Consider the following 13,829-nt stretch of genomic DNA (forward strand, 5'->3'; position numbering starts at 1 on the left):
AGCAGACTAATCCTCCTGAGCACTTCACCTTCAACTGCTGCCGTTTTCACCCTGGAAGAGCCGTTCATCATCAGCCTCCAGCAGGATGATCAGCTAAAGCAGGCATGGGCGAGCTACGGCCCGCGGGCCGTGTCCGGCCCTTTAGGCATTGTAATCCGGCCCTTTAAATTTTTTTAAACTGTATAGTTAAATGGAATTATTATGGATTTTACATGTCATTTGCATTAGTACGGGTATCTATATGCCCCCCTCCCCCATGAGCTAAAGGCTTCTGGGTTTTCCAGATTGTGAGCTGAAGCTAATGTGCCAGAGCATGTAGCATTTAGCATGTAGCATGTAACACAATCATGACACATCCCACGCCCGCATGTAAAACATGAGTCTCTCTTTAGATGTGTGCAGCGTGTCACGGGGTTCTGAAAGCTCTTACAAATAAAAATAATTGCTTTTCCACTTCCACCTGACAGGCTGCATATCTGTGGGGCAAAAAGCACATAATTATACATACTTGCATAGAAGTGCTATATAAAAAAATTAAAAAAAATCAGCTCTCATACCCAGTCATTTGACATGCTGAGCTGAGAGCCTTCAGAGGGTTTTTCATGCGCTGCTCTCTGCGGTTGCTGGAGACTTATTTGGTCTCTGTCTTGTTGCTATGTTTGGCAGGCGCGGATCTTTCAGCAGCTGGCAGCACAGACACGGTTTCTGTGGTGACAATAGTCGTCGACTCGTCGACTTAAATGTATTTTTTTAAATGATTAGTTACTACATTTTTAATGTGAGAGGTCTCACACTAGCAGCAAATCCATGTATGGCATCAAACACCTCGGTGTGTTTTCACCCCTCCCCTGGTTTTACTGCCATGCTGATGCCTGCTGATTGGTGAATCACCATGAATCAATTCTGTATCTGATATACCACCATGTCAGGAAGAGATTTTTGTCAAGACAGGAACAGTATTTGTTGTGTCGAAGTCTAGTTTGTTGATCTTTTCTTTTTCTTTTTTTATTATAATATATAATTATAAAGACTAAATCAAAGTAACCCACCATCCAACCAACTTCTGCTTTATCAGAATTAGTTTTGGACTCTAGCGGTTACTTCCTGGTCCAAACTGTAGCCCAGTTGCTAGGGGTAACCATGTTCTTAACACCACTGATAATTAACACTGACAGCCTGGAAAAAAAAATAAAAAAAATAGGGGCTGCAAAGAGGTCAGCAACAAACGAAACAAACATGATGTGTTTCAAACAACCAGTTTCTGTTTCTGGAAGCTAACTTTAGCGATCTCCTTGTCTGTCCAACGGCGATGCCAACAATAATACAACTTGGAAACGATAGGTTGGTGGTGGTGGTGGTGGTGGGGGTTCTCCAGGATTCACCTCCATGTAGCTTCAAACAGTGAATAAATTTGGAAAAAATTGTTGAAGTAGGTCAATAAGTTGTAAACGAGGAGCTCCCTGCAGACTGGATGAAAAGTAAGAAGTTCACCCAAGTTACAACAATTCATCTTTAAGGAAACTCTGCACTAAATTTTATGGCAATTTATCCAATAGACACTCCTTAAAACACAAAATGCAACCTCATAGTGATAATGGAGGTGGGGGGGGAGGTGAGTATGTGAGTAAGTCAGTAAGAATCATCCCCTGTTGACATTTAGATTTAAAAATACTTGAGCTTGAATGAAAAAAAAAACCCAACATTCAAAGAGCCACACCTTAAAAAGCGTCCTGCATGAACTGAGTTTCTCTTTTTATTTGATAACAGCGGCTGTCTAGGCTGGTTTAACTGATGGTTTAACTCTTTTTTTAGAAATTGTGGAACCTGCAAAACACCAACAAATGTGCAAAGGAGTCATCTGAAATGCAAAAGCTACAGAATGAACTGTTTCAGATCTGTATGACGGGACAAATTACAAGAGAATTTACGTGGTCTTTCCCTTTATTTCCATATCGGAGGGATCAACCCATTTGTCCCCACGGAGCCCCAGAATGCATCACATGCATGTCCCACATTTAAATTAAACCAACGGGCTCGTATTTTGGCAAAGCTTCCCGCCAAAAAGAGCGAGGACACTTGAGAAATCCCAGCTCTCCGTTTCATCATGGGGATGTGGCTCAGCGGCCTCCCAGTCCTCCCACTTGTTTCTTTGACCTCATGGAAATCTCTCATGGGGCTTGATGGGGGGTTGAGGGGGGTGGGGGTGTAGGGGAGGACATCACAGTTATGTGTAACTGACACATGTGCTGCAGTAAACACTTCTAGCCGCCAGCAGTTAATAAATAGCTGCGCTGCTGATTGACTCGTGGACCCGTCTACGTCAGGACGGTGCTGATGGGGAGTTTTTCCAGCTAAGCCTGGTGCTGGTTAGAGGACACCTTCGTAACACGGACCGGAAGGCCGGAGGTGTCCACAGCCACAACACAAAGGACTGGTTTTCACGTCTACCTGTTGGTTTTGATCAAGATGATTGTCCAGTGCAGCAGATGATGTGTGATAATCGTAATCCCTGGACTGTTCAGGGAGACTGTGAAGATCGGATCTGTTCGGTCGTGCAAGCGAGGAAAAACAACCATGAACGGTGACGACGGCTGATGAGTACGCTGAGACAGAGGAGGCAGATGAAACGACAAAGCTGATGAATGTGTCATTGCTGCTGTCATTATGTTCAAATATTGATGATTTGTCCTTCTGCGGGTCCTTTTCTGTTCTAAAACACTGAAGTACATTTTTGACCCCGTGTCTCACATTGACCTCCAAAGACTGGAGCGGGTCCCAAAGGCTTCCCTGGTCTGTGATCACGTTAAGAGTGTGGGGAGGGGGTGAACCATCAGGGGTCGAGGGTGGTCTCAGTGTCACAAGCCACATTTTTGTCATCTGTAGTGGCCACATATGGGATATATGTGGCCACTGCCAAATCTTTTGAATATCCTGCCCGGAATGACGTGGTTTGGCCACGTCGAGGTGGAAAAGACCTAAACTCGCTTTTCTTTCCACAGTTCAAACCCTCAGAATCCAGTGCCTGGCTTTATTTGTGTCTGAACAAAAACACGATGGAACATTGGACAGCAGTGCAAGTTATTCATAAAGTAAGAAACAAACCGGCCCCAAAATCCTGCCTTTTCCCACAGCTGACTCACCTGTTTGTGTTGGAAAAATATATTGGAAGGAAACTAAAAAAAAAAAAAAAAAAAAAAAGAATTACTTCTTTGTGTTTCGGAGCACACGCCTCTCACCAAATGTGAACTCATGGCTGTTATTTTATAATGTGTTCCTTGATGTCGAATAATAAAACAGTATAAATAGCCTCTGTGACCACAAGTTGAATTCAGACTGCGACCAGAAAACTGCTTTCAGGGGACATGAAGTAATCTGCAACTCACAAAACTTTTTAAGGGTCTCTGGAACGGCGTACGGCGTCCCAAAAAGACCCAAGAGATTAAGAGTGGAGTTGGATACGTAACACGTACAAATAATGACGCTTTTTGTTCAAGCTTGATTTTAGGAGGACAAAATATACATTTTTTTTCTTTCTTTTTTTTGCATCTTTGAGAAACTTTTTTGTTTTTTCTAATTTGAGCAACTTTTTTTTTTAAATTTTTTTTTTGCTTGAGGCCTGTAGGACACCATGTTGTTATTCCGCCTGTCAAAGGAGCGGTGAACCCCCGGCCACACCGCGCCCCACCGCCATCCCTGCTCTTACAGTCAGACTTCCTGGCTCCCATCAGCGTTCTCCTTTTATTCTAGGCCGCTGTGACGGAATCCCCTTGCTGTTTCCTGTTGTGAAGGCCCGTTGCTAGGTGACAGACGAGGGAGGAGTCTACATATCCAGGAGGTTCATTTTTGTCTCACTAACAGTCCCAGAGCTGATGTGAAGCTGGAGCAACAGCTCCCAGAGACACACAACATTTTACTATCTCTCAGCTGTACATGTTGCCAGCCCCCCCCCCCATCCTCCCCCATGCCCAAGGTTGTTTCCATAAATCAAGAATGGGGTTAATGTAACTGATGGGAAGTGCTGTGTGGAATGCAGCCCATGATTTTGGCCAAAAAACTTTTTTTTTTTTTTAAAGATCGCAATGAGCTGAAATATTGCACTGATTTTAACACGTTCATTTAAATTCTGTGTAAGTAAAACAAAAGAGTGCAAAAATAAAATCATCCAGCTGAAGGAAGAATTTAAAAAGGTTCATAACGTTGAAGATGAAGAACCTGTTGGTGTGTTCGCTCACACCGAAAGATCGTTCTACCTGAAACAAATGGAACGTTCCTATAACGTATATATTATATTATAATGTCCTAAATGTTGATGATGTGATTTATGGATCAGGACTCTAAAAACATCGGAATTCTCTTCCTGGCTCGACCAATGGTCTTCGCTGTCTCGAGTGACGAACAACTTTATTACAAGTAACTCAAGCTGAAATAAAGATGTATATTAATCTAATTCTTTACATCTACCTTGTGTAATAATATTGAACTTATAAATATTTGTCACTTCAAACAGCTGAGGAGATGAAGAGCCCATGACATCGGTTGAAGTTTACAGTGTTTAATGAGAGCATTTTTACGGCCTTATAGGCAAACATGCTCTTATTTACCTGCTGAAAACTAGTGAGGAAAACGTGAAGACGTATACCGTGAGCTGCTGAGTTAGAGATCAAACCATCTGATAGCTCTGCTGTTGGTCGTGAAAGCAACGGAAGCTACATTAAAAAGCAGGGCGGTGACGCTTAAAGTGGAGAAGCAGGAAAATAACTCCCCAAGAAAGAAAGAAAAAGGAGGGAAATCCCGTTTATATTAAAGTTTTGTAAAAACTGAAGGTCAGATTTGAAGTTTGAGCACCATCAGCAAAGCGTCTGCAGGTCAGCAGACAAATGAAAAGAAGTGGTGTCATTTAAACCTGAACAAAGTTGTGTTTTCTTTAGGAACTCATAAGCTGAACAAACAACAAGTCATCATCACAGAAGAAAACTATGTTTGAAAAGTTGTTTCCAGAGGCTGATTCTGTGTTTAAATCCCTCCGTGTTCGACCACTGGGTTGGGGGAACAGTCCCGTCTCCCTCATCAACGCCAGTCAGGGCGTATCATTACCAGTAACTTTATCTCTACTGGTTTCTCCTTCTTTAATTCCAACACGGTTGCTGTGGAATTTTATAACGAGCTCAGTCAGATGGAATACGTCTGCAGAAGCCACGTAGCTGCTCAGTAACAAGATAGCATAATAGCAGGTTTCTCTCAGCGTTTAAAATAACAGCAAAAATATGGGGGGAAAAAAAACAACACACTAATATAACAAATGTTCCATAAACCTGATGCTTTGGTGTTTGTTTGCCACTCATCAGATGGATAAAATCTAGTTTGGATCAGAAGTGTTTTCCAGTAACAACTCAGAGTCACTTCTGGTGAATAGAAAACTCAAAGGATAACATGCTGAACATGTATAATCTGTGGCGTGTCGACAGGTGGTTGGAGCTGCAGGATTGGCACATTTGAACGTCAAAGCCCTGCAATCGCTGGAAGAAAAAAGAAAAGAAAAGAAAAGCAGCACAAAGACGTCAAAGCTTTGCTTTGTGTTCCTCAAAATTCAACTGAGGGGATCAGACATGTTGGGGCTCCTGCATCACATCTGTTTCACATTTTCATCATCTCAGGTGATTTCAATAACAGCAATAGTGAAACTTGTATTTATTTCTCCTTTTTTATGGTTTCACTCTGAAATGAGGAATGTCTTCAATAAGTCTTATATTCCTGATTTCTTTTCTTAAAATGTTCCTCGTGAATGTAAAGATACAGGAAGCCAAAAACAAGAAATCATTAGCAGCATTGATTTTATCCGCTCCATCGGATCCCCATAGATCCGTCCTTCAGGACCACTTCGGTCCATCGTCTTGTGGACGTGCAGCAAGAAGGAGATGAAAGAAAGCATCTCTGGACATGTTGGAGCCATCAGACCATCACATTCAACACTGGGTCACGGAGTGCTTCCCTCTCTGCTGGGAGAAATTGATAACACATTGTTTTCTTAATGATTGCCGTTGATTACACAGTAAACCTTTGTTTTTTTAAACTCTATACATTAAATATCCCTTTATGCTGCTTTAATGTAAAAGCCTGATGTGGGATTACTTGATAATCAGGTATTTTTAACTGTAGCTCTTTACATGTACAAAGATTTTTATATACACCAGCTTCAAATTTGTTTCCAAAGTGATTTCTTTTAGCGTTTGATTACCCCAGTGGAATTTTTGAATCTTTATTTTGAAAAGTTTAACTGTTTCCTATTTATTTTCTATCCAATGCTGGTGGAAGGTGGACATCAACCATGACTGACTTCTAGACTTATCACCAAACTTTACTCCTACATTAAGTGTTGCACTCTGATTCAAGGTGATGAAGCATTCGTCCTCAAACACACAAATGAAAACACTCGACAGCACAGGTTCGACTGAGAGAAGAGGCAATGACAAAAACACATTTGAGAGGTTTTTATTTAGATGAGATTGATTTAAAAGCTCCCTCCACATAATGACTGCAAGGAGTCATTATGTGGAGGGCTTAGAATGACAAAGTGAAAATTTTTTCACATGAATGTACAACTATGCTGACTTATGATTTAGTTTTGCAAATACATTTTAAAAGTATAAGGTTTATTATCAGGAACTTGGAGCTCCATCCTGTTTTTTTCCCCCCCAGAGTTTAGGCGCCATCTAGCGGCGCAAGTATGAACCTCATGATAAACAGCCTTGAACTCTTCTGGCATCTGTTGTTCATTTTATTTGTCATTAAGCAATAACATTTTTATAAATAACAGACACGCTGTCAGACATCGTAATGTACAACATGGAAAGTAGGTTCCTGAAAATGAATAGTGTCCACATCCTCACACGAATAAAGAAAACACAAATCAACATGGGGCATTCCTTCGAAACAGAACCAACTTTTAAGTTTGAATTAAAGTGAAGCAGCCCCAAAGTCTTCCACAAACATCCCCTCTTTCTGTTTTCACCTTATGGTGTAGCTATTTTCACAGAATGGTTGTCAGAAACAAAAACAAAGTAAGGAATGATGAACTCGGGGGAAAAAACGACAACCTCCTGACAAACTAAACTAAAACCCGTTCACCGAACGATACGTTTAAAACACTTCAGAGTTCTTTCGTCTCTTTTACCTTCTTTGTGCTCATAACATGCCACACTTCATGTACAGCAATGACAAAACTATGTGATTGTTGAACATCCGACGCTGCAGATGCAGCATCAGTACATGAAAATACTTAATGAGGCACAAATCGAGCTGCCACATCCTGACAGCAGTGAAGAACACACAGCATACAGGTGGGATTATGCTCTAAATCAAGGCCAAATATTCACACAGAACATTTAACATCGGCTTGTATGTCATGTGCATTTGGTAAACTGATGATGTCATTTGCTGTCAGCAAAACGTAGACATAAAGCAGAAAAATTCCGTTGATAGGAAGTTCCAGCATTTTCCCTTGAGGACGTCGCTGTGAAGGTTCTGATGTGAGTCACGCAGCGACACGGACAGGAGTGGTCATCGAAAAGTGCGTGAAAAAGCTTTATTTAATAAACAGTGTCAGAAAACGTGAACAAAGACCATCTTTTTTTTTTTTTTAAATCCCACAATGCAACACTGTTCACAGATGGAAGCCAGAAACTGTCATTTATACACAGGATTAAAAAAAAATACTTAAAAATTCTCATTGCTGTGTACAAAATTTTTAATCTTTAAACAGATGTATCGGAGTTGTAGAAAAATGACAATCAGAGCTGATTCGAAGCAAAAGAAGGCAGATTCTTTTTCCAACATGTGAGGTTTTTTACTGACTGACACTGAACTCGTCCGCTCTGACTTCCTTTATGGTCCTTCTTATGTGGTCTGGGTTTTTCAAGTCATCCCAAGTCAATGTGACCCAATCCAAAGAACTTTTCTCTCCATTTGCTTTCCAGTGTATCTTCGACCTCCACAGGTAATCACTGACAATCAGTGAGGGGGTGGGGGGGGGACGGGACGACAAGTCTCAGCCCCACAAACAACCGCTAACCCAGCCTTGGATCAGGAGGAGAGTTTGGAGTAGCTCGGAGGTGAAAACTTGCGCTTCAGGTATTTGATTATGTAGAGAGGAAGACAGCTGACCAAAGTGATGGCAGACACCTTCCACAGGAAAGGCCAAGTCGTGATGAAAGACAAGTCTGGGGGAGAGAAACACAGTTTAGTTTAATGTTCTGTTGCTGAAAGCACCGGAGAACGGAAAATGAATCAGGTAATGAGAGAATCACATATGAGGTCAGAAGAGAGGGTGAAATAACTGGTGTTGAGGTGAAAAATCCTACGAGAGATTCACTAAAATGAAAACTTAACAGTAAAAAGAAGATAATAAGGACCTGGAATGTAGATGATTCACAACAGACCAAATGATGGAGTGAAACGAGAGGACGTCAGACAGGAACTGACCGACAGGAAGCACACTTACCAAGGAAAGCGCCAAAGGACACCCTGCCTATGCCTTTTGCAACACACAGAACCAAAGGAAGTGCAGCAGAAATAGAGTGCAGAGCAAAAGTTAGCAGGAGCACAGACTCATACGGGGACAGAAGACGAGAGACGGAGGAGATGCTGAAGGAACACATCGATCACTTCATGAATGAAATGCAAAAAAATTCCTTTTCATTTCTAAAAAGTCGTGGGTAAACCTACCAAAATACTCGTTGAGGAACGCCAGCGAGGCCAGGTAGAAGCCCAGGCTGAGGAACTCGGCCAGCACCATGAGCCAGTGCCACGTTCTGATGGTCAGGGCCACCATCAGCAGTTCGGTCAGGATGAGCGCCGTGAAGGAGATGGCGACCACGTGGACGAACTCCGACTCGAACAGCACCAGTCCGCCGTACATGAGGATGCCGCCTGATGGCGTCAGTGGAAACGAAGTCAAACACAAATAATCACTGAACGGGTTTAGGCGGCGTGTTTGGAACACACACCCACAACAGGTGTGTGTGACATCAATAAACAGGAATGACTCTTTCACGGTTTCATCGATGCCAGGAGAGATATTTGTACATTTCTGTTGACACAACAGAAACCGTGACGTGATGGAGAAGGACTCTAAACATTTTTATGAGACGTGTTTCTACGGTAACGTATCCAGACGGTCTCCTCTCTCCTCTCTGGCGTCCACTCCATCTTGATAGTCCTTCATTTCTTATAGCAGGGCACTAATTGAGCCTAATAGCCTATATCTGATCACATAATTGCCTTTTCACACAGCCTATATACAGGACATTCCAGCCAGTCACACACTGTAATAAATGAAGCTGGATTGGAGCCTAATATTTCCTTCTTCTCGTATCGTCTTTGTGCCCCCCCCCCCCACATACCTGCTACAGGCATTTAATTAAAAACCCCCCGAGCTGTCAGGAAGTCACGCTCCAGCAAGAACATAGATCTTTCTCACACGCTGCATGGCTTAGCGATTACAGAAATATCAATTTACTGGACACACAAAAGCCTGTATGTAAAAGCAGATGGCAGACTGGAAACCCAAGATACTGAGAAATGGACTGTCTGAGAGCCTGGAGGGGCCCAGAGACTCAGAATTAGAGGCAGTGGTTATAATGAATCGCGAGCGGAAGGAGCTGCTTTTGACAGTCTACAAACCAGAACGCTCATTCTTCAGAGAAGCACTCATGTTTCCGTTTGTGGAAATAAAAATATAGTTTATGCTGATCAAATGCCGTCACCTGCCAAATAGAGCCTCAGTAAACTTTTATAGAGTGTGTGTGTGAGCCTTACCTTGATACACACTGATTAAAACCCAGATGAGGAACGTCTTGAAGGATAAAGAACGACCCTGAAAGAGGAGAACGACATCTCTGAGTGGAACGCGAGGCCTTTTCACTCGGTGCGGCCTGCTAAATGTTTCATTATGACACACAGACGTTTAGAAGGACCGGGGGGGGGGGCGTACCTTTGTGAGGTCTTTATAGAGCTCTGGGTAGAGGAGGGCCATCTCTGGCTTCACATCCTGGTCCAGAACCAGAGAGAACACAGGAAACATGGTATAGATGGTGGTGTACCTGCAGAGGAGAGGAAGAGGAGAACAAATAAAACAAGTTAAAGCTCAGTCCTGCTCCTGTCGTCTAATCTCCACAAGTTGGAATGTTTGGAGAGCAAGTAAAGTTGTTTTTTTTTATAGTGTGAAGACAGACACTGAAAAAAAGAGTTGAAAATGTAAAATTTTTCTGAACAATTAATTATAACATTATTTTAATAACCTTTAGTCAACTGTAATTCATTTACACTTACATACGGACATTGTGATATTACGATATTATGGCATGAGACTGTTGGCTACAAACTCTGCAATCCTTTTTCTGTTTGATGACCAGTTTTCTTGATCACAATTTCAGGACTAACATCCTTCTAGAGAAGAAAGTTTGGTTTTGTGACAAGATCATCCTTCTAAGTAAGACAGATAAGGAACTAAAGGTCAGTAAACTAACAGTCAGTGTCTCTGGGAGGATCCTGCTGACCCGCTCCTAACTGAGAGCATTCGTGGACATTATGAAATGGTACATACCCGACCATAAGGAAGCCCTGGTACAGGGGTATCGAGGCAAAATAAAAGACGGAAGAGAAGACAGCCTGAGGACAGAAAACATTATGTTTGAAGGTTGGGAATTTGTTTGGTAAAAATGTGGATCATTGTGTTTCTACGGTCAGCAGAGAGCAGACATTAAACACAAGACCACTAACTGAAAACAGACAAGAGTCGTTCTTTGACAGCCATTACACACTTTGAAACTTCATTTCGCAAAAACACAGTTTAGGAGGCTGATTTCTGCCTGTACCTGCATGGTTGAGATGATCATGCCTCTGTGCATGACGAACTGACCCAACGCTGCAGAGCGCTTGTAGCTGTTCCTGCCGTGAACCATGAGCAGGCGGCCAATGTGCTTAAACTGAGTGATGGAGAAGTCTGCAGCGAGAGAAGCCTGCTTCCCTTCCTGTTGACACACGAGCATAAAGATGAAGAAAGTCCCAGAAAATCCTGAATCACTAAGACAGATCTTAAAGTTTGAAATGAATACAGATCAAATCTATGAAAGTTTAGGTTTAAAAGAGGCGTGGCCACTGCTGGAGAAGATACCTAATTTTACATGTTAATGAAGTCTCCAGACATGTCTGATGGAATTAATTTACAGGTTCTAAAACAGAACAACACTTAAGCTGTGTTCACTGATTACAGTCTAACTTTACCTTTCCTTCAATTCCAATGCCACAGTCTGCAGCCTGGATCATACTGACATCATTTCCTCCATCACCTGCCACAAAAATAAGTACATAAAATAAAATAAAATAAAATAAAATAAAATAAAATAAAATAAAATAAAATAAAATAAAAAACAAAAAAAGAACAAAACAAAAAAGAAAAATCAGAATGAAAGTGCAGCTTCACATTATTTTGTCATCTATACTGGAATTTATAAGTCATGGGCTGTGACTGCCACCTTGTGGACAACAGGAGGATTGCATGCATTTGTTCAGGCATCTGTTCCAGACTATTAATCCTTTCTGTGTTTAAATGTACATCTTGGTTATTCACATTATTCAATGTACTATTTTATACAAGGTAGACATTTTTCTGACTGCATGAGAGAAGACGTTCCCCATCTGTCTGGAGACAGACGTTAAACCTTTGGCCGACACTCGCCTATGGCGCAGGTCCTGTTAGCCGTGTGCTGCTGGAGGAGGGTGACGATCTGAGCCTTCTGCGTTGGGGAGCAGCGACAGCAGACCACCGCTGGACACTGACACGCCAGCTCCACAAACTCATGCTCATAATACCTCAAACACACCTGCAGCAGAGACGGAGACACAAGTCACGCTTTGGTGGGAACAAAAACTCACAGATGTATTAACTTTTCTAAAACAGTTATGTGTTAATCTTTGAATACATCAAGTCGTTTGCTTGGATGTTACAAATTGAGATTCTTTCTCCTCATAAAAATGTGTTTTAAGGATTTGATTTCTTCTCCAAATCCTTAAGGTTGTGGTTTAACTCCAACGCTTTCATTTTGGCTGAGAAGTGCATTTTATTCCTTAACGGTCGGTTTGGCTGTAAACTCAGAATCGTCTGCTGTGCAGGAAGCGTCGCTGTGTGTAGCTTTGTGTTGAAGTACCTCTAAGGAGTCCCCAGAGATGACCAGAGCGCAGTCGTGTTTCCTTCTGAAGGCGTTCAGCTCCAGATGGGCCTCTCCCCTGTTAGAGACCTGAGAGCCACACAAGACAGGATATCAGTGCGTTGTTGTGTCGACCTCACGACACTGGGAGACGGATCCGTTAAAAACATCGCACCGGTCTGAAGACGTGGATGTCTTGATTCCTGGAGACCAAATGAGAACTTTTGGCGATGCATGTGGCCGTTTCAAGTTTGTCTCCTGTCAGCATCCAGATCTGAGCAGAAGGAAATCAAACATGCATGAAGTCCAACTGACTCAAGTGTCAAATGTCTTCAAAAACTTCAATTTCTCCTCCTTTTCCTGTGTCCGATCACGAATCAGAGGTTATTTTTATTTTGTTTTACTTTAACAGCAGTCACTGGTCTGGGTGTTTTAAATCCTCGCTGACCTTGATGCCGGCGTTCCTCAGCAGCTCCAGCGTCGGCCTGACATCAGCTTGCAGCTGGTCCTCCACACCAGTCAGACACAGGAGCTCCATCTCCCTCTCCAAGCTCTCCACCGCCGCTGCTACCTTCAGCGCTCGATCGTGGATGCTTAGCTTGGCCTGGTTGTAGCGGCTCTGCATATGGAGGGTCAGAGAGAGGGGAAAAAGTTTACTTTAATAAAGTTAAATGGATGGACCGTACAACACCAAGACAAAACATCATCTACAGCACAGACAGTCATGTTCATCCACACCTCAAAGTCCTGGTACTGCTCCTCTGACAGACACTTCTTGGCCACCACCAGTGTCCTCAGGCCCTCTCTGGCCATGTTCCCACACTGACAGACAGAAACATGCCAGTTCATTTCATGTATGGAATCAAAGGATGAAATCTTATTTATAGGTTGAATTTTGAAGATTTGCTGGGATCCAATATAAAGTCTGAGAAATGAGGTCTTTTTTTCCTAAAATTGAGTACAATTCAGAAACAGATCATCCGTCCTATCAGAGGAGCTGCTGTATAAGTACACCATCTAGAGGACTGTCAATAGCTGCATATTGTTACCAACACCAAAGGAATCAATAATGAATAACACCGCCTCTGGTGCAATCCAGAGGACACAGTAAAACAAAGGGATGGATGGCAGTTTATTTTTGATATGAAACACCAATGGGGCGAATCCGTCCTGCTGATTGGTTATCGACAGGCAGAGTAACCGCAGCGCCTGCTGATTTGACAGCAGGATATTACAGCCAACAGGACATCATTAGCACCATTGTTCAAGAATATGACATACTGTAATTACTTGAACTTTATGTAGGTCACTAATTAAATCAAACAGCGCCCGCAGTCCCGGCTGACTCAATAATGCCAATATAATTATGAACATAAGCACACGAGACCTTCGACCAGCGAGGCGGCCGCTGATCTGGTGAATGTCCTGATGAAGACAGAGACACGGACAAACTGATGATGTCCATGAAGGCCTGATGTGTCAATCACAAATACTGGAAATAAAAATACACTATTTCTTGCTGGTTATTACTTATTTTAACATTTGAATTCATTTTATTTTAGCATCACATTTTGCTGGTTAAACCCGATTTAACCAGCAAAACTCCACAACAGCCTGTAGATGCAT

At 42.3% G+C, this 13,829-nt stretch overlaps 1 protein-coding gene across 2 annotated transcripts in view; it reads right to left on the minus strand.

Moving 5' to 3' along the window:
- Positions 1–6,485: 6,485 nt before the first annotated feature.
- atp9b (ATPase phospholipid transporting 9B) overlaps positions 6,486–13,829 on the minus strand; it is a 35,523-nt gene continuing 28,179 nt past the window's right edge. For both annotated transcript variants that reach the window (XM_068332965.1, XM_068332968.1), the window contains 12 exons: positions 12,942–13,025; positions 12,652–12,822; positions 12,379–12,477; positions 12,204–12,293; positions 11,735–11,879; positions 11,281–11,345; positions 10,872–11,027; positions 10,601–10,665; positions 9,989–10,097; positions 9,814–9,871; positions 8,722–8,925; positions 6,486–8,216 (listed from right to left, as the gene is read on the minus strand). In XM_068332965.1, coding sequence (XP_068189066.1) covers positions 8,080–8,216; positions 8,722–8,925; positions 9,814–9,871; positions 9,989–10,097; positions 10,601–10,665; positions 10,872–11,027; positions 11,281–11,345; positions 11,735–11,879; positions 12,204–12,293; positions 12,379–12,477; positions 12,652–12,822; positions 12,942–13,025 — 1,383 coding nt within the window. In that variant the 3' untranslated portion in view covers positions 6,486–8,079. The remainder of the gene's footprint in view (positions 8,217–8,721; positions 8,926–9,813; positions 9,872–9,988; positions 10,098–10,600; positions 10,666–10,871; positions 11,028–11,280; positions 11,346–11,734; positions 11,880–12,203; positions 12,294–12,378; positions 12,478–12,651; positions 12,823–12,941; positions 13,026–13,829) is intronic.

The sequence above is a fragment of the Antennarius striatus genome, chromosome 14 (assembly GCF_040054535.1).
Source record: "Antennarius striatus isolate MH-2024 chromosome 14, ASM4005453v1, whole genome shotgun sequence".
Lineage (NCBI taxonomy): Eukaryota > Metazoa > Chordata > Actinopteri > Lophiiformes > Antennariidae > Antennarius > Antennarius striatus.